The 27,456-nt window shown below is 38.7% G+C and overlaps 1 protein-coding gene across 3 annotated transcripts in view; it reads right to left on the bottom strand.

Moving 5' to 3' along the window:
* Positions 1-6,329: 6,329 nt before the first annotated feature.
* Positions 6,330-27,456, bottom strand: part of LOC149172639 (serine carboxypeptidase 1-like) — a 242,069-nt gene continuing 220,942 nt past the window's right edge. For all 3 annotated transcript variants that reach the window (XM_089424394.1, XM_089424392.1, XM_089424393.1), the window contains 4 exons: positions 7,469-7,590; positions 6,961-7,074; positions 6,769-6,814; positions 6,330-6,629 (listed from right to left, as the gene is read on the bottom strand). In XM_089424394.1, the coding sequence (XP_089280520.1) occupies positions 6,546-6,629; positions 6,769-6,814; positions 6,961-7,074; positions 7,469-7,590 (366 nt within the window). In that variant the 3' untranslated portion in view covers positions 6,330-6,545. The remainder of the gene's footprint in view (positions 6,630-6,768; positions 6,815-6,960; positions 7,075-7,468; positions 7,591-27,456) is intronic.

The following is a 27,456-nucleotide window of genomic DNA, read 5'->3' on the forward strand; positions in this document are numbered from 1 at the left end:
TAGTGTTAATTGAGAAATGTGAGAATCATCTGGAAACTCACACAGATGGATCCAAATATGATCTCAACCGTTGATTATGTCTTAATATTGGTCGTTTGAGCCCCAACTGGAGATTATAAGAGGGGGTCGATCAGTAGATGGTGAACACACTAGTGTAGATACTTAGTTGCCCAGGTAGTTCGCTTTTTCTCAGTAGTCGATATTCAGCAGAGAAGATTGAGCCAAAGGGTGAATAGTAGGTGGAAAAGGAGGTCAGCATCATTTTCAGAGGAAGTCTTTCAGTTCCAGAAGAGACAATGAGAGGGAGTGTGAAATTCCCATAGGGTATGCACAAGGATTACGCAGGCTCGGCAGAAGGCAGTTCGATCTAGCTGGAGTAGCTAGTGATTCAGCAGCTGGAGGCCAGGATTTCGATCAGATAAGCCAGTGAGTCAGTTCTAGATCTAGACAAAGATAGAGATAAGGCTTGCAGAGTTTTCTGGAGATAGCTGTAGTAGGGTTTGCACAATATTTACGCAGAAGGGATTGGGTGTCGTTGAGGAGGTAATTATGGGGACAAAAATTAGTTGTGGGATGAGGAAAACTCCTCACAATAATTTTGCAAGTATTTCTCTTAGATTGGTTTGTCAGTAGAATATCCAAATTATTGTACCCAGATTTTAGGTGTTGAATAATAAAATAAACCCTGATACTGCTACACCAGTTTTCCCAAGTTGGGTTTTTCAGGGGACATTTGTCCAAAAATAACTAACAATTTTTATGTGTGTGCTAGCATATTTCTTAGTTTCCATTTTATCTTATGTAGAATTTAATTTGGTGAAAAGTGCAGTAGAGAATTATTCATATCATGTTTGGCAAGAAATGGAAAGGGCTAATGTTCAATGTCTGAAATAGGACATGGTTTTGTGGTACATGGTTCTAGAACGGGAATGTGTTTTGCAAAAAGGTTTTACATTTTAAGTTTGGTGCTTTCATCATCAACAGACATAAAGCACGTGATAGCAACATTCACAGCAATTGTGGGTCCCACAATAGGGCATCAGGGCATTGGAGCAACAGAGTGTCAAAACGAACTGGGATTAGGCCAATTTAAGATGTAAAGTCCCAATGTAACAATAAATTTGTCAGTTGCAGTAGTTGACATAAACCAGTCATGAGAATGTATGTCAAGTGACAACATCGAAGTATCGGGGTACTAGGACAGCTACACATCAATGTACTCTGCTATGGCGACGGTCAAAGTGACTAAAGGAGTACTGACATGGTAAGCTAGGTCACGATAGTGGTCACAACAACATGCAAAGAAAGGGGCCATCCGATACCCAATAAGTCGTAAGTGCTCAATCAGGCAGGGCCTTGGTCATAACACCTAGTTCTATGGGTTAATAAAGCTACAACCAAATTCGAGGGAGCTGAAACTGAGGCTTCGCACATGATTACCAGTCAAAATTGTTATACTAACCAATGTTTGAATTTGTCAAAAATGGTGACATGAAACGGTTTGATAACAAGGTCAAGGACTTGACATAGTCAAGTGGAATTATCATGGGTCAATACCATGGATTGATGCCCATGGTAAAGAAAAGGGATAAAATACAAAAGTTGACAAACCATTGAAGTTGTTGTTGATCCTATGCAAAAGAAAACAAAGTGTGACTAAGATATCAAAAAAATTTGAAAACGAGAGAGAGAACATTGAGTATGAGTAAAAAATCTATGAATGTATATAAGAAATAGTAAGAGGGATAGCAAGTGTGCAAGGCACAAAAAATACATTTGTTGAAAATTGTAATAGCGGAAGTGTTTGTTGAGGTTGTATAGAAAGTGAAAAACAAAGAACAGATTAGATTGTAACAAGCTTTATTCCAATCAAATATCAAGAGGGGATTGGTGTTCCCTATAGGTGGGTTCCTACAAAAATTTGGGGATTGATGTCTCCAGTGGATTGGGGCCTGCAAATTTGAAGGGGATAGGTGTTTCCTACAAGTGGGTTCTTGCAAATTCTATACCTATGGATTGGTGCCTACAATCATCATCTAAAGAAAAAATTGTTTTGTGGTTTTCTCCCGCATGGTCTTCCACGTTAAATCTCGTGTTCTATTTGTCAATTTGATTTTGTATGGTTTTTCTTTGGCTACTTATTTTATAACTATGAAAAGAAATAAGTATTGAAGTGAAAGGCCTTAAACAGTACAAAGTAATAAGAACACTGACTCACACCCCCCTCCCAGTATTCAACATATTACATATTTGCAAGTCATCCAAACAAAGATTTGTTTGCTATCTATGATGAGTTGTGGCATCTAAAAAATTAGGAAACAGTGAAGCATTCTGAATTGGTCTTTGATCAAAAGAATCCTCTGTTCAGTGATAATGATGATGCTTCAAATAAAAATTCCTCATAAGCTATTCAATAACACAACTTCAATTGCAGATGATGATGAAGTTGTACATGTATCTGTCCAACAACATTGTAAGGTGCTAGGAAGAAATATAATGCAACAAATTAATATGGTCTAGGATATATGGACAACACCAACTTTCATATCCCAAGTTACTCCAAACTATTTCAGATTGTGAGTGCATAATTTCTTGATGGAAATTTGAGGGTTCAAAAATTCAATAATACAATTGATGATCAACATATTGTAGAAAAGCATAAGTGTCAACATTGTCATAGAGTTGATCACTTGTAGAATTAGTATTTTGATCTTCATCCTTGCTTTCATTGTGAGAAGAAAAATCACCTCTACAAAATATTGAAAGAAGGTTAAGAAAGCAATTCATTACGCTTGGGTAAATTCTTGGAGATGGAATCAACAAATAAAGAAGTTGCATAAGTCTTATTTTCTAATTCATGCATAAGTAAAGACATTTACACGGAGAAATGACAAGAAAAAAACTTTCAAGAAATTATTCCAAATAATTTTCGACATGATCTAGATTCAATTTTATATGTTCTATGAAATTAAAACATGAATTAAAGATGTTGCTCTCCACACCTCAAGGCGGGAAGCACATTGATGGAAAGGATAATCGCTTACACCTTGAGGGGGGAGTACAATAATGAAATTCTCCTACACATTAATAGGGTAGAGGAGATGTTTAGTAGTAAACCAAAACCACCACATGATTCAAATCAAATTGGTTAGTGATCATCCAAAACCACCACATTGTTCAAGTGTAGATGTTTAGTGGTAAACCAAAACCACCACATTATTCAAATCAAAATGGTTAGTGTTTGTCCAAAACCACTACATTATTCAAGTGAAGTTGGTTAGTCGTCACCTAAGACCACTATATTGTTCAAGTGAAAATGGTTAATGTTAAACCAAAAACCACCAGTATCAACGGAAGATGGGTAGTGGTCAAGAAAAAACTAGCAAATCAAGTGAAGATGGTTAACGGTCAACCAGGAAAAAACACCACATAAAGAATCCAAAGCTCAAGCTTGGATGCTTTCAACAAACTTCTCACCTAGCACCTAACAAAGAGGAATATTAGATAACAATGATGATAGTCAAGCTTCATGATTTGAAATCCTATTAGTCATTAAAATCAATCAACAGCTGGAAGTTCTAGCACAATGTAGAAAACAAACAATATTCTGTTTGATATTGAAGATGAAATATATTTGTAATAAATGTCTTGATAAATATGTAATTGATGGAATGATAGAATGATGATGTTACAAAATGAGGGGCCCATGTTATAAATACTAGGTGAGGTGCCATTTCATATGAAGAGTCGTGTCTTTGTGGATAACACACACATTTACACCTTTTCACACACACACACATATATATTATGTTTGTTACACACAACAAATCTCCTCAAATAAATCAAATCACCTATTGGAATGATAATCAATAGAATGGGAATGTTCAGACATGGCAGTTGTTCACTTCTAGATGAACTACTCGTTGTCCAAATATTAGCATTTTTTTTATATATCTTCGTCAAAGCTAAGTTTAGTTGTTTAAGGTTGAATATGATACAAGTTTTAATGGTACAATTATTCAAACCTATGATTGAGGGGGGGAATGTTAGAATGTGAGTCCATAGACAATCACAATGTTGAAGACCACATTGATATGAATTGTAAACCTTGTCCATTGATAAGGTGTTGTCATGATTCACTGATGAATTGTCAATTAGATCTAGATCTAGAATTGGTAAAATCTATGTACATATATTAATATCATGAGATCAATACTATGAAATGTATATGGCTTAAAGCCTTTTCCACCACTTGCTTGAATTGACTTGTTTGTGTTGATTCTTAACAACATTGAGATGCTTTTCAATTTTTGTGCTTTCTCACTATTTAAGAAATTGGATTTGGAGAAGAATGTAATCATTATTGTGAAAATCATGATGATGGGGCGCATCCTTACATTAATTACAATCTATAATATTTTGGTGCTTGTGTGCATCTATCGATTTGGTGATCAATGGGATGAGGTTGTGGCTATTAATGTTGGTAATGTGAACTGCAATATTATTCTCATTGCACAATGATAGCGTTATCATCCTCTTCGTTTGATAATATACATCCTTCTTTAATTGTAAATTTTCTATTTTGGTGTTGATTTAAGTTGCAATTCTCATGATTGCACTAAGAGTGTTACCTTTGGCCTAGTGGATTGTGATTGTTATCCATTCTACTTGGCAACAATGTATTGGTGTTTTGAAGTATCTGGAGACTATTCATTTTCCTTCACATCTGCTTCAAAAATTATCTCGGATTAAAGCTTGTGCCATCTAGCCCGTCAATAAACTAGAAGTAGAGAAATGGAAATTCCTTCAGCTATGAAAATTCCCACTTACAATTGAGAGAATTGTGAGCATTCAAAAACAATCTGGCAAATCATGCCAAAGCTCTAGTTGATGTGTTTGAAAAAAATGTAGATTCATTGTCCCTTGGGCATAGAGTCATATGGTAGCCTTCTTAGCTTTCATGCGAAGAGATTCTTGCTGTAACACATATGTTAATTTTTTTGTAACTCTAATACAGGTAGTATTTAAAAAAAGGGGATAAATCTGAAAGTGGAGACTCTTATTCCAAATCCATATTATACTATAAGTATTACGTCTATTTGTTGTAACTCTAATATAATTAGCATTGGAAAAAAAGAGAGTAAATCTCAAAGTGAACAATTATTCCAAATCCATATTATACTATAAGTATTCTTATTCCAAATCGAATAAGTATTACGAAATATTGTTGGTATACAACTGTGATGGGTATCATTGGAGAGCTTTTGGTAAGTCTATTGAAATGGCCTAGTTGTATTTAACTTCCTAATATGGGCCTAATTTGTCTTCTATTCTGGATGTTAGCTTACCTTACTAAAGCCATGGATATATTGACATAGAATTTATTAATCCTTTGTCGATTAATTATTCATGTGCTTTAAAAGTTGTGGTCAAGTGGTGCAGTAATGGACACAGGCAGAAGCTTGTTGCAGTCATGAAACCATGGACCTTGACAATTATTCTTTTAGTGGTTGAGACTAGAACCTTTATCCTAATGCTAAGATAATATATAGTCCACCACATATTTATATGTCTTTTTCAAAGATATTTGAAGGGGGAAGAGTATAGCTTATTTGTATGGCTCAGTTATACAAATCATATATGTGAGTTTATATATATATATATATATATATATATATCCAACTCCATGTATGCTCTTTTAGCAGTAGTGCAGGTACATGAAGTGTGCAAGTAAAAAAACTATGTTTAGCCTTCTTGACTATCTTAAGTCGTGTATTGGGCTTTAACTTATCACTGGCTGGTATCTAGATGAATTTGAGCATATGAGTTAGGATAAGTGATTATGTGCAAATTCTCTCTTTGAAAGACAATATTTTCTCCAAAGAAAAAAGGCACCAATCACAAGTCCTTTGGGTCACGTTATATGTGAGGTCATTTATTTTACAAAGTTGAAGGTATTAACCTTGAGTTTTAATGCGGGTCCCGTTATATGTGAGGTCATTTATTTTACAAAGTTGAATGTATTAACCTTGAGTTTTAATGTGGAAGTGTGGATAACGTTATATGTGAGGTCATTTATTTTAAAAAGTTGAAGGTATTAACCTTGAGTTTTAATGTGGAAGTGTTATATGCTCACCAGTGAGGTTGACAAAGTGTTGAGCTGCCTATTAAGCTCTCAGTCTTGTGGTGGTCTATACTACTTGTATAGCATCAGCATGCATTTAAAAGGGACGAGGTTAGGTGCAAGTCCTCAGTGATCTTGGAAAAATAAATAGGCTTTACAAACGATGCCCTAGCTAAAGCAAGTCCATCCTTGGTAGTGGGGCCACTTGGAGCATGTTTCCTGATGACATTTCCCTAATATAATCATGACGTATAAAGATTATTTCAGGTATATCCTTAGCATACCAATAACTGAATTCAAATTGACCAAATAGGTCCTATCATGCTTATTGATATCCATATCTCTTATCCACGAGACTAAAATCATTTTTCCTGTTTGTAATATTCTAAAGTAATTTTAGCATAAAAAACAACCATATCTTTCACAAAGGCTCTCCATCAAGCCATCTCGTATATGCAGCCAGTGCTTCTCGAGGCTTGTACTCAGGGACTGTATGTCCAGCTCCCTGCAAAAGCCATCATCAAGCTGTCTCACAAACTCTACATGTTCAGGAATTCATAACAGAATTATTACTCATTTATGAAATTTCTCTTAATAATTTAATACCCAAAGATTCAAATTGGCTTCAAAGCATGATCTTTTACCTTGAATGTTGCATACATCAAATTGTGATCATAGGTTCTTGTATATCTGTGTACGTTTCAATATTAAAAACACTGTTAGTAGCACTTCTTAAATCATTAGATTGACCTCTTGGATTCATAGGAAAAAAATTCCTCTCTTGCCTCATTTGACCATACTCATACTTCTGTAAAAGTGTTGGCTTTGAATCATACCCAGCAATTTGATCACCGAAAAACCAAGGCCTCCATTTTTCAACGATATCATATCCCAAGGATTTTATCCAGGCTTCAGTTCCATGGAATGGAAAAACCATGTCATGATCACCGCTGCAATTATTTATAATTCACATTCAATTTTATAAAATTTCTTGTTACTCATGATTGAAACTCAAAAGAGCTACCAAGAGAAGTCTTCCTTATAGCAACATTTCAATCATACAAATTGAGGACATGCTAATCATAGTTTGTAATAAAACCAAATGTGTGTGTGTGTCCTTGAGTAATAAATGTTATAATGTCAGAAGTAGAGATTAAATGATCTATGTGAAAAACAGAAATTTGAAAATCAGTTTGAAAGAAAGGGGGCCATGATGCCATTCTGCTACAGATAAAAGTCCATTTTGGTACTAATAACGAATATAAATCATAAGATGCAGAAAACTGTGGAGAAGATATGTAAAGATACAATGATTGGAGGACAAAGGTGTTAGAAAGGGGTTACCTGTAGATGAATGCACGATATCCTTTACTGGTAACATTTTTGTGACAAGGGATCACATTTATAAATCCAGATTTTTTGTATTCTAGATCTTTACACCTCAACCACTTCCCCGATATATGTTCCTGTAAACGATACAAGCAATCTTGATCATAGCTTCAATAGGTCTATTAAAATCATCAAGTCTGGAAAGTCCAGATGGTGCATTTAAAAACAAACAAAATCAAAATAAGTCATGTGGATAAAAGTCCATCCTAAAAGGTCACAAAATGTGGTAACACATTGTTTTAAACTAGATATAGGAAAATGAAATATGCGAGTGAATTAGTTTTCAAAAGTGATCACTTGTTTAAGTAATGCAAATTATGATCCTGATCTTGAGCTGGCAGAGCTCACAGTTCAAACATAATCATGCTTATTAGGCTATGCACCCATTTTCTCACCGTGGCTTGAAAAATCTGCATCAATTGCTTGTTACATGTTACCGCTCGAACTAGCAAGGAACCTAAAGGGAAAATTCTAGGCCAAGGGCAACAAATGGAGGCTTAGCCCACTGTCACCTCAGCTAAGGCTCACTTCTATTTACGGACTTTCATCGATGGGAGGAGACCCAGTATATTATGGAGTCATCGATGAAGGATAAGTCAATGAATGATGTGGAGTGACCCAAACAATCCCTTTCCTGGAAGAGTTAGAAAGATAAGGCTTGCTTGCCTTTTAAGCAAAGTGCAATGTCTTCTAGGGAAAGGAAGGGAGGATTTAAGGGTTGGGTTGATGGGATATGACTTGTGAAGGAACTTCCCAATCCCTAAAATCCTTATTGTAATTGGTATCCTGGATGGTTCTTGAAGAATTGTCTTTTCAAAAGAATGGGACCACACGGGACCAAGTGGACCCGGTCTAGGATAGGGGGATTGAGTATAGCAACCAATGATGTTCTTATCCTAGACAAGGTGGGGAAAGGATCAAAGAAATAATTTTCACTTGAAGGTGTTGATTTGATCCTATGAGGTACTAGCCTTGGGGATGCTAAGGCAAAGTTTGATCCCGTAGCTAGGGCTTGGCTTTTCTCTGAACTCCACTGTCAGAATGGCTTCAAAATTGGAGGAGAGCTTGAGGAAACACCAGCGTAGGAAACCCTAGGAGATCGAATTTTTTGGAGGGCTAGCATGGTGGGAAATTGATGCCCTACATACCCCAACTTGGCTAGACCTGGAAGAAGGTGAAAGAATGTGAATTTTGGTAATCAACTTTTAGTAGATCATTGCTTTGTCTTTGGGAGAATGGAGTCTATGATGAATATGAGTAGGATTTCTTGATTCCCAGTCAATGAGGCCTCAAGATCAGTATTGCAGGAAACATCCCCACCCCCTAGCTCCAAAGCCCGATCCACGTTCTGTACGGAAACGCATTCGATCTGCCCTCCAAAAAGCCGAAACACAGATCGAATCGTGTTGGACGATTCCTAGCCTGTGGGAACCGTGTGGCCCTATCCGCATTTCCGTACTACTGATCTGCTTTTCGGAGGGCGGATCGGGGCCGAAATTGGGTGGATCTTGACCACTTCCGTGGGCCCGCCGACCCATTCCGCTGTGTGGCCCACTTAAACTATTTTTTAATTTTTTTGGCATAAGTTGGGTTGGGGGATGGGTTAGTGTTGGGTTAGGGATGGAATGAAAAGGATAAAATTCCTTTTCACCTCTCATTTGCTCACTCTTATGTTTTTGGAGAGCTTGGAGAATAGAGGAGAAAGAGAGGAGAAGAGAGCTTGGAGAAGAGAGAGTTAGGGAGAGCTTGGAGGAGTGAAGGAGGAGCTAGGAGCTTTGAAGGAGGAGGAGCTTGGAGGAGTAAAGAAGGGCTTCCATCTACAAGAGCTAAAGAGGTAAGTGCAAACCCCAAACTCCCCCTTTTTTTTGTCATTGTTTTTTGTAATTTCTCTCCTCCCTCTCCTACTCTTTCCCATTTTTTCTTCTTGCTCATTTATTTGCATGTTGTCCACCACCTATATTCATATTCCAAGATGGTGTTTTTTGGGCTTATATGTATCATTCCACTTTTGGTTTTCATGATGGCAAGGGGGAGTAGGAATAGAAGGGAAAAAGGAGAAGAAGAGAATGGTAGTCCCCATATGAGTGACCCAATGTATGATGATGAGGAAGGGTTTGAAGAGGAAGGGGATGAACCTGATGAGAACACTGAAACATTAGAGGGAAAAGCTGCATTGACACCCTTGTGGAACTATGTGAACAAACTTGAAAGGGGAAAAGGTGGTGGAAGCTACAAGTTTTTGTGCCTTCATGGTCGTCATGGAAGAAAACCATATAATGGTTCATATAACAGTGTGAGGAGGCATCTTTGTGGGGTGATGGATAGTGATGAGAAAAAGGGTGTCGTGGGGATAGCAATTTGCCTAAAGGTTTCAATTGAACAAAGAAGAAAATACATCCAAATAGAGGAGGCTACACAACAAAAAAACAAGAAACAAAAAACTCAATCTAAATCAAGTGCAACCTCTAGATTTGGTAGCTCATCTCCACATGGTACTTCTGCAAGCTCTAGAGGTAAAGAACAATAGGGGATTTCCTGAATGTTGCTGGGAGGGATGATGTGGATGGAAAGATAGTCTGATTTCTTTGTGCCTGTGTTGTACCATTCAATGTGCTTCACTCTCCCTATTGGCATGAAATGGTAAAGGCCATCAATGAAGCCCCAAAAGGATACAAGGCCCCCGACTATGAGAAAGCTAGTACATTGTTATTAGAGAGAGAAAAAGCAAAGGTTCAAAGAGCTTTGACACGTTTTACAAATGAGTGGGTGGATTGTGGGGTATCCATTGTATCAGAAGGGTGGACACATATTAGAAACCAACATTTGATAAATGTTCTTGGTGTTTCCACTAGTGGTACAGTATTTATTACATGTCATGACTCCTCCTCCATAAGTGCAACTTCCCAAAACATTGCAGATCTCTTATTGCAATCAATCAAAATGTTGGTCCTAATAATGTGGTTCAAGTGATCACATATGCAGCAAATTGTAAGGCAGCAGGAAAAGTTACTAAGCGTACTCATCCACACATCTTTTGGTTTGGGTGCTTGGTGCACACATTGAACCTTTTGATGCATGATATTGCAAAGCATAAAGAATGTGGGTGGATTAATGAGCTTTACAAGAGAGGGAAGCAACTCATTAAATTTATCACAGGGCATACAAGGGTAAACTACTGTTATGGCACTTACTCCAAGTTGTAGTTACTTAAACTTGCAAAAACAAGATTTGCAAGTTATTACCTCACCTTTAGGCAGCGAGTGAAGGTGCGACAAGATTTAACTAATATGGTGACCTCTGAATCATGGGAGGAAATTAACACTAATAGAGATGGTGCTATTGCAGCCAAGGACACTATTCTTGACATGTTCTTTTGGTCACATGTTAATTATGTTTTGCAATTCACCAAACCAGTTTATTACGTGATCAAGTTTGCAGATTCAGATAGGCCAATAATTGGGGAGGTGTATGAGCAAATGGATAGCATGTTGGGGCATATTAAACACAGTATTGAGCCTAGAGATATCACCTTGTACAATTATATTCGTTCAGAGGTGGAAAAATGATGGGATATGCTAAATGTTCCATTGCATGCATTAGCATATGTTTTGACACCTAAATACTATCAACCCTCATAGATTTCAACACCAGCACCTAGGGAGGGTAGCAGGAGAAAATCACACTTAGATCCAGAGGTTCTAGAAAAATATATGATTGCATTGGATTAATTAGTCCCTAATGAGGAGGAGGCTGCCATGGTACGGAAATAGTTGAGCAACTATATGCTTAGCACTAGTCCATTTGGGAGCATGCATGCAATTAGTGGTCGAAATACTTTTTCTTCTCTTGAGTGGTGGAACATGCATGGAGGTGCTACTCCGCTTCTACAGACTTTGGCATTGCGGGTGCTATCATATGTGGTAAACACTTCTTCTGCAAAGAGGTGTTGGAGCTCTTATTCTTTCATCCACACTGTTAAAAGGAATAGGTTGAGTTTAGACCGGGCAAAGAGCTTGGTTTATGTTCATTACAACTTGTGATTGTTGTCCCATTACTATGATGATGCAAAGACTAATAAAGACCTTAAGGTTTGGGACAGGAATTCATAGCAGCCCAATTTGGAGGATAGAGTGTTGCGATTAGAGCAATTAGAGGATGCTCTTATCGAGGATGATGATGATCAAGTTGAGATGCCACCCCCATCTGGTCCCTTGGTTCCCAGGTTCCAGTGTTACTTGAGAGCGGGAGCGACATTTTCAGAAGCTCCCAGTTTGGGAGCGAATCCCAGAGAATTTTTTATATGATATATATATTTTTTATATTTTGATACATATATGTCAATAGAAACATGTAGAATGATGAATTAGATATAAAAAACATAAAAAAAAAACATAGATTGAACCATATAACAACAATCATCTAGAAGTTATAATCTTCATCAAACACGTCCACAAGTTAGTAACATAGTAACATACAACATATTGAGTCTCATGAATCATCAATCTTAAAGCTTCAATCTTTCAAAATTCAATATATAACATTTATCATCATTGATCACCAAAGTTGTACTTGTAAGCTAAATGTAACCATTAAAACAAATAATATCTAACATGAAATGAAACAACTTTCAACTTTCATGAAGCATCATATTCATAATTCATTACTAATGAGTTATAATTGCCAACTTCAAACTTAAATTGTCATATATTGTTTAAAAAAATATCATAATAAATATGAAAGAGTCAATAGTTATAAAAACTACTAGAAACTAGAAAAGGCAAGTAAATCTATTATCTATTGCTTATGCTTGGGCCTCTTGCCACCACGAGAAATGACTAATTTTTTAGTCTTGTTGGAAAATCAGGATCTTTATCATTAATATCACCCTCTAAGCATTAATATCCAAAGGTATCTTTGTCATGACCTCTGTATCTGTATAGGGATCTTTGTCATTAATATCACCCTCTAAGCATTAACATAAGATAGAAAAATCATAGCATGTCAACTCAAGATTTTTCTTGAGTGATGCGTACATTTTTAGGAGGGTCATGATAGAGGAGTTTGACAACCAATGTTACTAACATCAAGGTACATAGAGGGATTGGTGCTCTTGATTAAATACGAGTTCCATAGTTCCATACCCTAATACATGACAAAATTCAATGGAAACATTGCAATCCCCCAATCCTGAAATCCTGAAAAATTGATAAGTCTGCTGGATTTTGAATGAAATATAAAATTCTACTTTCTCCATATGAAATCCAATGAGGTCGGAACCACTCTCAAACATCCTGAGTCATTTCATGGTAATGTTAAAAATTTAAGTAAAAGGATGAAAATGAAGATTAAGGAGAATGTCACTTTTACTTTAAGAATTTAACATTACCATGAATCACATATCAATACTAGGGCCATAGGCTTGATCATTAAGCTGCCCCACTCAAAACTTATTTGTTTCTTTGAAAAAAATTGCATTTGGAACATTACTGCAAAAAAAAATTGCAAAAAAGGCTAAACGCTCCTGAAAAAGCAGGGAGTGTTTTTTTTAGGGAGCGCATTCTGAAAAAATCTCCCTCCTTGGGAGCGTTTTTGGGAGCGCGCTCTCGAGTCGCTCCGGAGCCGCTCCCACTTGGAGCGCGAATTGGGAGCGGGAATGAGGGGGAGGGGCGCTCCCCCGCAACCCTGCCAGGTTCCATGATTCAACACCAACAACAGGGGCTTCGTCTTCATCAGTTTTAGTGCCACAACTTCCACGTCCACAATCTTCTTCATTGCCACCACATGGAGGCCCACCGCCACATACTCTTCGTGGTGGAAGGAGGAGAGATTAGTAGTTATATTCACAATTTACTACTTTTGTCATAGATTAGACTTGTAGGGTTGTTGTGAATTTGAACATTTTTGTCTTGTTGGTGGCCAAGTGGCCTATTTTGTAAACATTATTATTTGAATTTTGAACATGACTAATGTTGACAGTTGCTCACTTTCTAGATAATATGTTTTATGTTTTATGTTTTATGTTTTATAATATGCTTAAATGTTTTATGTTTTATAATGTGCTTAAAAATTTGATGTATGTTTGTAATTGCTAGAATATAGATGGTTGATGTTCGAATAATTAATCATTGATGTACAATGGAATCATAGATTCCATATCCATCTTGATTTATGTAAAAATATGCATGTTTTCAAGTCTTCTACAACTAATTTGGGGGGCAGACATTCTCAAGCAGAAAAGGCAGATCTGCATTGCATTCGCTGCAAACGAAATGGATCACATGACGCTTCTACATGCAAGCTACCATGGGACAAAATTGAGCAGAGAAGAAATCAGCAGAAAGGTAAAACTGATGACACAGACAAAGTTAAAGCACCTGAATCCGCTCACTATATTAAGGCACAATGTAACATTGGAGTAAATGAAGATTAGTTTAATGCTTCACTTGTTTCTTCGAAAAATGATTGGTTGCTTGATTCAGGAGCAACCTGTCATATGACTCATAGGAAAGATTTTTTTGAAGATTTCACTGACAATGTTGATGGAGTAGTATACTTTGCAGATCAGTCAAAAATCAAGCCATCAGGGCTTGGCACAATCAGGCTTAAACTGCCTGGTCTTCCAGACTTTCTTCTGGATCATGTTCTATATCTCCCACAGTTCAAGAGAAACTTGCTGTCCCTGGTCCACATCCGCCAGCAAGGTCACTCCATTCATATGTTTGATGGAAAGCTTGAGGTAAGAAAGGCATCTGACCACTCACTTGTCATGAGGGGTATAGAAGAAGAAAGACTTCTTAAACTGCAAGGAACCTCTGCTCATGCACAACATTTCTCATATATTTCTCATCATGAAGAAGGTACACTTCCATCAAGTTTATTATGGCATGCTAGATTTGGACATTTAAACTATGACAGTCTCCGCTTATTAAAGAAAAATGGTGTTGCTGGTTTGCCTACAATTCCTAGAAAACATAAGCAATGTGATGCTTGCATTCTAGGAAAGCATAGCAAACAGTCTTTTCATGATTCACATTCAAGAGCACATAGGAAGCTTGAACTCATTCATTCAGATTTATGTGGTCCAATGCCTGTTCCTTCTGCAAATGGAAATAAATATATCATGACATTTATTGATGATTACACCAGAATGTGTTGGGTTTATTTATTGAAGAACAAATCTGATGCTTTTCAAACATTCAAGAATTTTCATAAGTGGATTGAAAATGATGCACAATCTCATATTGGGTCTATTCGCACTGATAATGGAAAAGAATATACATCAAATGAATTTGAAAACTATCTTCGCCAACATGGGATCAAACATCAAACAACTGTACCTTATAATCCCCAACAGAATGGTGTAGCAGAAAGAATGAATAGAACAATCTTGAATATGGTACGATCCATGCTTTTCTTCAAAAATGTAAAGATAATGTTTTGGGCTGATGCTGTTCTATGTGCTGCATATATAAAGAATAGATGTCCATCTAGTGCTATAAAAAAACAAGACTCCTTATGAATTGTGGTATGGACATGTTCCTTCGGTAAAACATCTCAGGATTTTTGGTTCCACCTGTTATGCTTTAATACCAAAGGTACATAGAAACAAACTTGGTGCTAGAAGTCGTAAGTGTATCTTCCTGGGGTATTCAAACACCTCTAAAGCATACCGTCTCTATGATGAAGTAAATAAAAAGTTTGTTGTATCTAGAGATGTCATTTTTCTTGAATCATCCAAATCTGACAATGTTGTTGAGCGGCAACTTGATCGCTTGGATAGATTCACAAAAACGAAATAATTTCAAGAGTTTGATAATCAGATTCCACATCTTGAAGGGGGGATTCCTATACTAGATCAACATGTGGAATCTTCTTCTGAAAAACAATCTCCCGTGCATGAAACTCCAACACCGGATGATCCTTTAAGTGATGTAATTGATAGAATTGGGAGACTCAATCTTGATTCAGTCCCAACTCAATCAACAGAGCAGCCTGGACCATCTCAGAAAGGTCCCCCAAAGTGGCTGACAAAGACACTTGAAAGTGTTCATCCTGATGAAATTGGAAAAACGGGAACCAGAAATACAAACCGACAAGATGGAGGTGATGTAGATAACTCTAATTCACCTGTTGATATGGATGTTACTTATGATTGTGAATTGAACTTGTCTACAGATTTTGAACCAACTTCCTTCAAAGAAGCTGCTTCTCATGATGAATGGAAAGAAGCGATGCAGAAGGAGTATGATGCCCTCATAAAGAATGGCACTTGGAAGCTGGTTGATCCTCCATTTGGAACCAAACCAATTGGCTGCAAGTGGGTCTACAAGAACAAGTACAAAGCTGATGGCTCACTTGACAAGCACAAAGCTAGGCTTGTGGCAAAAGGTTTTGCACAGAAGGAAGGGGTCGATTATGAGAAAACTTTTGCCCCCACAGCAAAATGGGCCACCATCCGGACACTCTTTGCACTAGCTGCTCAGAACAGTTGGAAAGTCCATCAAATGGATGTAAAAACTGCATTCTTGAATGGAGATCTAAAAGAGAATGTTTTTATGTCCCAGCCTGAAGGATTTGCTGTGAAAGGACATGAACACAAAGTATGCAAACTTGTGAAGTCCTTGTATGGCCTCAAACAAACACCACGAGCCTGGTATGAAAAACTAACTGAGCATCTTCTGAAACTCAACTTCAAACATTTTGATCTTGATGATGCAACTTTATTTGTCAAGAAAGTTGGCAAAACAGTTGTATATCTTGTGGTATATGTAGATGATCTTTTAATGACAGGGAACAATGAAAGCTATATTGCTTCCATAAAGAAAGAATTAGGAAAAAGTTTTGAAATGACTGATTTGGGTTATGTTCATTACTATCTTGGCATTGAAGTAACCCAACATCCAAAATCCATATTTCTTTCTCAAAAGAAATACATTGGAGATTTGTTAAACAGATTTGGCATGACAGAGTGCAATTCTCTTTCTACTCCAATGGAACAAAACTTGAAGCTCACATCTATTGAAGGAAAGGAATTTGAGGATGCAACAAAATATAGACAGCTTGTAGGAAGTCTCATCTACCTCACTACTACCAGACCAGACATTTCATTTGCTGTTGGAATCCTCTCCAGGTTTATGCAAAGGCCTTGTGAGGGACACTGGTCTGCTGCAAAAAGAGTTCTAAGGTACTTGAAGGGAACTCAAGACCTTGGAATCACTTCAGCTTGATTGGATACTCTGATTCAGACTTCGATGGAGACAAAGAAACTGGGGTATCTACTTCAGGGTATGCTATGAGTCTTGGATCAGGAGCTGTCTCCTGGAGATCACGCAAACAATCAGTTCCAGCAGATTCCACAACAGAAGCAGAATACGTGGCAGCAGCTGAAGCAATGAAAGAAATTGTGTGGCTCAAGAAAATTCTTGAAGATTTGCAGGTAAAACAAGTACAATCAACTCCACTCATGATTGATAACACCTCTGCAATAAAGTTGGCCAAGAACCCAAAGTTCCATGATCGTACTAAGCACATCAATACTAAATATCATCTGATCCGACATCATGTTGAGGCCAAAACAATCCATCTCCGTCATTGTTCCACAAATGAGCAAATTGCAGACATCTTCACCAAAGCGCTTGGAAGAGAAAAGCTTGAAAGATTCAGAACGATGCTTGGACTCACCAACATCCCTTCAGATTAAGGGGGGGAATGTTCACACCTAATCTTCAACGGTTGGGTAACCTGGAACGTGAACAGTCATCAAGAAGATGAACTGATCCGTCCATTTTATGTATATAAACAATAGCTGTCTAATGAAATAATCAATCAATTTCTTCTGCCCATTCTGGAGTTACCCTGGCCTGACAGGGATGTTTGTGTTGAATATAAATGCAATATATATATATATATATATATATATATATATATATATATAGTAGACGCTTCCAAGACGCTTAGCTTCCTAGATTTTTGGAAAATGACGCTTCCGCGTCCCTACTTCCAAAAAGCGTTTTTGCTTCGTGCAACATTGCTCAAGATCACTTCACTAGCCTTATAGGTCAAGTAGAAACAATCTTGCAGCTTTTATACTTCGATGTGCGAAGCAAATGGCTTATCAAAGTCAAATTCTTTGATAGAATTACCCCTAGGAGATTTCGTTCATATTACATGGACCATACATTGAGAGATATTATAATAGAGACAAAATTCCACAATTTTAAGCAGTAAATGCATGCAACAATTAGTCCTAGAACAACGAAAATCCCAGTCCAATGTATACGACACAGTAAAACAAGAATAACATTAAAAGCGTGTACTTACATGTAACAAAATATATCCAACCATTCACAATTGACAAGAGAGAAGCTCCAAGAGAAGATAGACCAATATCCACACATCAAAATTCATTCATAAAGCTCCAATTCATCCTCTAGAAAAAAGTGTGAAAATCTCAAGAGAGAGAACAGATCCAATCCAAAGTGATGATAAGCAAATCAGCTCATCTCATTTGTATTTATACACAACTTAGGAGTTCGAATTAGCCTCCTTGGCCTACATAAACCCCAAAAATAAAATAATGTTCTAACAATTCAACTTTTGGTGACAAGGCCACCAAACTAGCTCATAAATGAAAAAATAAACCTCTCAAGAGGTCAAATAATAATCTATGCATGCTGTAAGGCCCTCTAAGAGGCCTAATGAGGTCCATGGGTACCACAATGAAGAATGGGACCCTCAAAAACAGTGGACAAGGGGGTGGCCCCTTGTAATAACCTTTGGTGCTCCAATAACATGTGGGGACACACAAGTTTCCTCGTGGGTCTCCAAACAAATCGAAGATGCCTGTAGATTGCTTGCAAGGGCTAGGATGATGGTGTATGTGATGCCACATCATCGTGCAAGTCCTAGATCATCTGCCAAGTGTACGGTGTAAATCTGAGGCCAACTAGGCATGATGGATCAGGTGCATCTTCCTTGTCCAATAAGTGAACCACGAGAAATATTTGAATGGCTGTGGAGATCCATGGAGTGTTGTCTGTTGCTGTGGAGCCCATGTCTCTCAACGCACACCCTTCAAGTGCCAATGTAGCCCTCTAAAGGATTAGGACCCCGTATAAGGAGACCAAACCCAAAATGGAGATCATCTGCAATCCTGCATAAGATCCAATGCGTCCCCTAGCCTTCTAGTACAACAAGTCATTAGAAAAATCAAGTAAATGAGCTTACCAAATCATGGACCACAAGTGGGGATATCATAATGGCCTGCCCTTCTGTAATGGGCTTCGGGATATGCCAATGTCTCCTAAACTCCAAATGGGATTAACTAATAATCCTATTAGGTGGTTTCTACTTCTAAAGGGGATAGTATAGTCAAGGTACATCCTTTAAAAGGCAGTGCCATGTGACAGATAGGTGAATGAAGTAGGGGATGAGAAGGGTAGTCCTGGGTCACATGCTCAGGTACAAGGGTAGCTTTATAATGTATAGGAGGGAGCAATCGTGGTACATGAGGTGCCCCGGCCTTGATTTTTCCACCCTTGTTTATATGCCTTTTGTTTTTTCATGATTTTCTTTGATTAACTACTCGGGGCTCAAGGGGTAAGAGCATGATGTATAAGATATAGTAGTGAATACCCTCTTTTAAGGTGGGGCAATTCATTGCCCACCAGGGGTTGGGACAATCATGGATTCCTATATGATGAAGGAGGTTCATAGAACCTGTAGGAACCAGAGTGATGGCCATGGTGATCGGGTAGAGCTCATGTATTGGCTTTTGTCCACATGCTAAATGTGTTTGTCTCGGCCATCTTTTGCATCTTGTTGTACATTTTCCTGTTGAATGTGGCCAAATATGCTTTTATCTTTATTTTTTAGTTACATCAACCTCCAATGTTCATTCCAGGCCATGACCCAAGGTGTGGGCAAGGGGAAGGGGCAAGCTAGCCTTATGTGGACCCAGTGGAGGAATGTGGACCCAGGTGGGAAAAATTATGAATGGGGGTAACAATGAGTGGAAAGAGGATAATATAAGCAGATAAGGGAGTAGGACCACGCAACCAAAATCGGGGTTTCCCATGAAATACCATCCCTAGAGCCAAATGGTCAGTAAAATAGATCCCACAAGACTAGAATCCAAGGTTAATACCCAAAAGGAGTCTAGGGGACAAGAGCACAGACCTAGCCCATTCTTTCTACCGAATCCCCCCATTATTCCATGCCCAGAAGTGTCCATGATAACCAAACTACAATACTCAATTTTCAAATGGCAAGGCATACCTTTAGGTTCGGGAGGCCCACCTTCAAACATATGATCATGGTAGATGGGCGAGGGACCACATGGTTAGCTCATGTGGTGGAGAAATGGCAATGAGCTAGCTAGTGACTACAAGGGGTTGTTGGCTATCGGTTGAGAACCATCTAGGAGAAAAAATTTCTCCTAGGGATATCACCCACAAAATGGTGGGTAACATTACCACCAGCAAATCCAGTTTGCATTCCTTTAGCAAAGTTGCACAAATAATATGTATGTTGGCAACTTGGATTTCTCTTTTCTTTCACATGTGATTGGGAGATACATCTCTTGAGGCATGTGAGTGCTAATGTCAGACATTGGAGTTAGTTTTGCACGTGGTAGTGATTCACATTTGGAGGCACTCAAATTATCAAAGTTCCAGGGAAGCGAAAGTACCAACTTTTTCAACAAGGATCAGATCACATACCATCAATCCATGAGTCATCCCCTTCTGCAAGTTATGTAATGTAAATGATCTTAGTAAAACCTTGAGTCTATGTAACAACCTAGGTAGACCTATATTTTTAATGATGAATTCCATCCTAGGAGGTTTTTTAAGCTTGTTGATTACATGTGTTTCTAGACAAGGCTAATCAGAAATTTTTTTTCCCTCCAGCTTAAACCTCAAAGCTAGGGTGAAATTTATTGTCGAATTATTGGGTGAGTCATAGTGTTTTTAGTCGAGTCTGATGTAAAAGTGGTTTGGGAATAATTTAAGCAAGTTGGCTTAATTATTTTATTACAAATCGTTTGGTTTACTAGATGATATTGTGTTGCAGATGAATTGTGCCTTGAGCGTCTAAATCAAATGTGTATTCCCTCTTTGAGTCTTGTAAATGAGAAATCTTATGTATTAGAGGGTTGGAAAAATAATTAATCCCCTCATGTGTAAATTAATTAACTTTTCTGGCAAAATAGAATTAAATCTTAAACTAGAAAATTAATTAATTAGAGTCAAATTTAAATTGTCTTAAGAAAATAAATTCTCCAAAGGGAAAAATTTGTGGGTCTTAAAAAAATCAATTTTTAAAGGTCCTCCACCAAGGGAATATTGTATATTTCAAGAAAATTTGGACCCTTGGACCTTGGTGGTTAAGTCAAAGTCAAATTTTTTAGGAAATTAACTCAAAATAATTATTTTTAAGATAATTAAAATGGAATTAAATGATAAATTCGAAAATTCCTCAAAAAAAAAAAAATTTTAAGGGCCAAGATTAAAAAATCTTGAAGTGTTTATCAACGGCCAATATTATTTTGACAAGGATCAAAGAAACTACCCATTATTTTCCATTTGGAGGATTTATCTATAAATTAGAGAGTCATTGAGTCTCTAGTCATCTTGATCTCTGGCTAAAATTGTTGTTGAAGCATTTTGTAAACATTTTCCCGTTGGGAACTATTTTTTCTACTATAATAAAAGACTTTTGGGTGCAACTCGATGTGTTCTTGTTCATTGATCTGAGGTACGTATTGACTACAGGCTTCCTATGTGGTGCTTTATATTATTATTTTGAGATAATACATAATGTTTGCAAGTACTCAATCCTTGGTTGTCAAGTTCACAGACTGTGGGCAAGGGTTACTTTCCTTGGATGCTTAGTTTTTATATGGTGGATTGAATCTTGACTAGGGCTATAGTGAGCATGAATTTTTCTGAAGCATTTTAACCATTCTTTCAAGAAGAAAAAAAAAACTGAAAATCTATTTAAAAACCCCTTGTATAATTTGTAAATAATTTTGTAATTTTATTTGTAAATTATTTTTCTAACTTGGGTTGGGTTTTCCTAGATTTATTTTGTATATTTGGGATTTGTGTCTTGTATTTCTCTTTTTGCAAGTTGGATCAAGGGATCAAGTGAAGGAAGAGCTAGATCTAGGCCCTTGAGGGTAAGATCTAGCCTCTTGATAATTTTGCAGGGATTTTCACTGAAGATTTGATGGAAAAATTCAGATCTGGAAGAAGAAAAAATTTTTGAGACAAGGGTTTTCAGTTTTTGGCCTTCTCGGGACCAGATTTGCCTCCTCCAAGCCCAACGTCTCTCTCCCTTGGCATGCGTCAACCATCCTTGCCCTTTGCGCCCTTTTAGGGTAGGTCGTAGCCTTGAGATGCCAGCGTCTCCCCTTCTAGACCCAGTGTTGGGGCCTTAAGGCCTCAATAGAGGCCTAGCTTTGGGACCTAGGCCACACGACTTCCATTCTCTTGCCCAAACAGCTGCCCTTTAGGTAGGTCGTCCTCCTTTTGGCCCTAGTTTGTCTTCCAAAACCCTAGTGTCAAGCCTTTCTGGGCTTTCTTCCTTCAGTGTTGACCTTTTGTGGCCTTTTCAAGCCTTCTTGACCCCCAATCTATCATCATGACCCCTTTATCCCCAAGTGTTGGCCTTCCTTGGCCTAGTTTCGTTTTTTCTTAGCCATTTTCTACCCTAGCTTGGCCTGAAACTGTTAAATTTAGGTATGTTCTATGCTTAGAGCAATTTATTTCAATTTTCACAGTTAGCTCCATATCTTTTCCAGATTAGCAACCACATCAGCATTAAAGTAAACTGCAAATAGAACATAAACATAAATCGCAGAAGACAAGCCAAGACAAGAGGACACAAGATGTGGCGCTAGCCAGGGACAAACCCCAATGTGGGGAAACCCTTGATCAATTCTTCTTATATGTTCTTCAATAGTTCAACAAAGAGAGAGAGAGATAATATGTTTACAACAGAATTCAACACTTTGACTTATCTAGATAAGAGCATAGATCATCTCTAAGAAGATGATACATGAGATCAATTGAACACATGCTGCTTCAACTAATTTTCCAAGGTGACTCCTTCACCTATTGTTGTGCTGCATTTCGTCATCATGTTGCACCTCACCGCGCTGCACCATGCTGCACCCATCATCACTATGCTGCATCTCATCACGCTTCATTAATCATGACTATACCCATCACTGTACTGCATTATGTGCCATTGCTGCACCATGTTGCCATCCTGACCTATGTGTTGGTTGCACCTTGCTTGCTTGTTGTCCTTAGCATGCTTGTTGTTGCATGCTAGTTGTTCCTTGCATGCTAGCTGTAACATTGCATGCTTGGTGTATTTACTGCTAAGTACCATACAACTATCCCAATGTTAGTTAGCTGTCCCTTGCATGCTGCTATCCTTCGGAGACAGATGCTTTGGCTGTTTCGGCTGTTTCCAACAGTTCTGGCAGTTCCGGCTGTTCCCAGCAGTTCTGGTTCTTCCCGGCAATTCCGGCAGTCCCAGTAGTTCCGGCTTTTTCGACAGTTCTGGTAGTTCCAGCATTTCTGGCTTTTCCAGCTTTTCCGACTTTTCTGGCAGTTCCAGATTTTCCGGCATTTCCGGACTTTCCGTCTTTTCTGGCAGTTCCCGCTTTTTTGGCAATTCCCGCTTTTTCGACAGTTCTGGCATTTCCAGCTTTTCCGGCTTTTCTGGCAATTCAGTCTTTTCTGGCATTTCCGGCTTTTCCGACAATTCCAGCTTTTCCGGCAATTCCGGCTTTTTCGACAGTTCCGAATTTTCTAGCTTTTCCGGCAATTCCGGCAGTTCCGGCTTTTCCGGCAGTTCCAGCTTTCTGCCCTTTGGATCAGGACAACGTTATTCCTTAGAATCTCTGCTCCTACTAAAAGCCAAAGACAAGTAGAGAGAGGAAGTGCTCCCAAGTGTGTTGAAATGACTTGAAGGCCACATCTATTTATACTAAAACGTTGAGCACATGTGGGGTTTATTTGGTTGCTGGCCGACCTTGATGAATTGTCTTATAACACAAATAAATTCATAACTCCATGAATACTTATCGGAATCAGATGATCTTTAGATCAATCCTACACCTCTCAATGAGAGGGATCTAAGAAAAATATCAGCTGCCATAAATAAGATGACCCACATGGAGTTTGGCCCTAGTTGCCAATTTTAACACTCCCTCTCAACTAGGGAGAACTCCATTCGTTGATCCATATGTCCGACTGTACTATCTCTGCCATCAATGCCCTGCACTGCTCTGCTCTGCTCTGATCTACTGATCTCTGATTTGCTTTGATCTGTTGAGCTCTGCTCTGCTCTACTTAACCATGAAGAAGAAGAATTGATCGAGAATGTCTCATACCATTCTCTACTAACCCGAAGTCAGTTTCATCTTAAGAGAGTGTGTCACATCACTCTTACTGACCTGAAGTCAGTTTTATTGATCCCAGATCAATATCACAAGAGAGTGTCTCAAACCACTCATACTAATCCCAGATCAATGTCACAAGAGAGTGTCTCAAACCACTCATACTGATCTCAGATCAATTTCAATGATCCCAGATCAATGCCACAAGAGAGTCTCAAACCACTCATACTGATCCGAGATCATTTTCATTGATCCCAAATCAATGTCACAAGAGAGTGTCTCAAACCACTCATACTGATCCCAGATCAGTTTCATTGATCCCGGATCAATGGAGGTCATCCTAGCATAGGGAGTACGGTAGATACAGCGATGCGTCCATCGATAGTACTACTATGGTCCCTATCTTCATTTCCCTGCTCATTGATCAGATGAGAGGTACTTCCCATGAGTTCCAGACTGCATGGGTAGGACGCCTCGACAGGGGAACTAATCATCCTGTCCACAGGAGAACGAATCATCCTGTTAGTAGATGCCACGGAAAACTAATCATCCTGGCCCACAGGCGCCACGGAGAACAAACCATCCTGACCCACAGGCGCCACAGAGAACAAACCATCCTGGCCCACAGGAGAACTAATCATCCTGTTCCACAGTTGCCACGGGAGAACTAATCATCTCAGCCCACAGGAGAACTAATCATCCTGTTCCACAGTTGCCATGGGAGAACTAATCATCCCGGCCCACAGAAGAACTAATCATCCTGTTCATAGCACACCACCAGGGGAGGGTGAGTCGCCCTGTGGTCGTATGTTGCTCTAGTAAGTACCCCAAGCCCCCCAGAGCTCCCAGAGCTCAATGCATGCAACATGCAGGACCCTTATAAGAAGGTCTCTCAACGACTCCAAGTCGTTTGAGAAAGTCACAGATTTGACCTTTCCCCGGGGCTTTGACAAAATGTCTGCGACCTGTACATCAGTCTCAATGCGATGGAGCCTCCTCACTCATCGACTTACCATATCGCAGATAAGGCAGTATCTGATGTCTATCTGCTGGAGCAATCATCGAATACGGGATTCCTCAATAATCGAATCCCCCCTCTGGTTGTCACAGAGAATCACAGTGGTATTCATCATGTGTACAAACAGCTCACTTAAGAGCTTCTACAACCATGCAGCTTCACACAAGATCATACTCGTAGCTGTGTATTTGGTCTTGGCGGTGCTTATAGCAACCGACTTCTGCTTCCTGCTCATCCATGATATCAAAGCAGAATCTAAAGAGAACCAGCACTGAGAAGTGCTCTAGTGATCCTCCACACTGCCTACCCAGTCAGCATTCAAATAATCATGCAGTTTCATATTTCCGGCAGTGTATCTCAATCCATGAGAGATTGTGCCCCGAAGATATCTCAGAAGATTCTTGGCACCAATCCAGTGAGGCTCAACCAAATATGAGCTCACCATGCTAACTGCAAAACATATGTCCGGACAGAAGTTCACCAAGAACATCAACGCGAATGAGTTTATGAAACTCAGAGGCATTTCCCAAATCTGGTCTGACATCACTACCATATAACTTCTGAAAGTTAAGATCCTCGAGGTAGTCACATGCTTGCAGTTTATCGTTCCACATCCGAAATCCAATTCCCTCTTACTTCTGCAAATGAGAGGGTCTGCACCTATCAGAAATAAGTTATCCTCATAAGGTGCCGGTATGAGAGGTCTATCATCAACAACCTTCGGGTAATGGTTTGGACCGGTTTCACTCCTAGTGAATCTCAGCTTCATCAGATAGCTATCAATCCTCTCATACTATACTCAGGGTGTTTTGCTTCAAGCCATAGAGAGCTTTCTTCCACCTGTATACATGAGATTCCCGATCATGAATCTCAAACTCCTCGGTTTGTTTCAAACCTGTGGACCTGCTACATGAGGGGAATGGTCCCCTTCTAAGATTTTCCTTCAGTACATCTCAGACATGTACCTTCATGCTCTACTTGAATTCAGACATCCTTATCACCATTTGACTCACATCAGGTAGGGCCCCATAGGTGGACCTCCGGTGTTATAGATGCAATATGTCAACTGACATGATCCCCAATGGACCATCCTGCAACTTGATACAAATTGCCAACCCTGAACCCATGAGAAAAAGCATCTTTGAAAATTATATTTTTTAACATGTACCTTTCCATTGATGAATGCCACCCTGAAACCTTTGACTTCCATTTTCGAGATGGACACCAGGTTCTTCTTGCGATCAGGTACATAAAGGAGATTCTGTAAATGAATTGAGTTACCCTTATTCAATTGAGAGTTAACATTCCCTACACCCTTTCTGGGATAGGTGGCATCGGCTCCAAGTATAATCCCACGATTGTTTCCATCTCTACCAAATTAGAGAGTGCACCCATCTATCCGATGAAGTGCCTTGAAGCACTACAATCTATAAGCCAGATTCCCAAAGAATCTGAAAGAGAGGGCCAATACAAGATAATGCTTCTTTATCTTATCAGAAACAACATTTGATTCTTCATACCTGGGGTTCCTTGCTTTCTATGAAGAGACAACCATTTCCTTGATGACCTACATTACCTGTCATTCCTTTGATCATTGAAGATGTCCCTGGAATGATTGTTATCATCATCAAGTGATGTGTCCCTGCCATACGGACACTCCTTAGCATAATGGCCGAACTAGTTATCTGCCTTTCCTTCCACCCTGAGATCCGGTCTTCCAATGAAGTGATCTTTAGGTAGGCCATATTCCACTGTGCCATTCTGATAATATTCTCTGCTTCGACTTCACCCTTGGTGAATTTGAAGAGGGATGAGGAATCCACTGATCCTTTTGTCCTTTCCCAACTGTCTTTGGTGATTGCTCTTTCACTCTTGCTTGGGCATTGTCTTCACCTCAGCTCCGATACCATGTTAATTTTGGGTATGTTCTATGCTTAGAGCATTTTATTTCAATTTTCACAGTTAGCTCCATATATTTTCCAAATTAGCAATCACATCAGCATTAAAGAACATAAACATAAATTGCCGAAGACAAGCCAAGATAAGGGGACGCAAGATGTAGCGCTAGCTAGGGACAAACCCCAATGTGGGGAAACCCTTAATCAATTCTTCTTATATGTTCTTCAATAGTTCAGCGCAGAGAGAGAGAGAGATAATACGTATACAACAGAAGTCAACACTTTGACTTATCTAGATAAGAGCATAGATCATCTCTAAGAAGATGATACATGAGATCAGTTGAAGAAATGCTACTTCAACTAATTCTCCAAGGTGACTCCTTCACCTCTCTATTGGAAATAATACTGAGAGGGGGGATGAATCAGTATTAGCAAGTCAATAACTTTTCATTTCCATAATCAGATTTATATACGCTACTTTAGTTAAGGGAAGTCGCGTGTACACGCAACTGTCTTTAAGGCAACCAGTGTATATCAAGAAATCTTATGATTCAGTTAATTCATCATATGTTGATCTTTAATCAATGCATCAGTACTTCATTAACCATATAAA

This window comes from Pinus tabuliformis, chromosome 4_2 (assembly GCF_031772625.1).
Source record: "Pinus tabuliformis cultivar Carrire ecotype Pingquan chromosome 4_2, CPIR1, whole genome shotgun sequence".
Taxonomy (NCBI): domain Eukaryota; kingdom Viridiplantae; phylum Streptophyta; class Pinopsida; order Pinales; family Pinaceae; genus Pinus; species Pinus tabuliformis.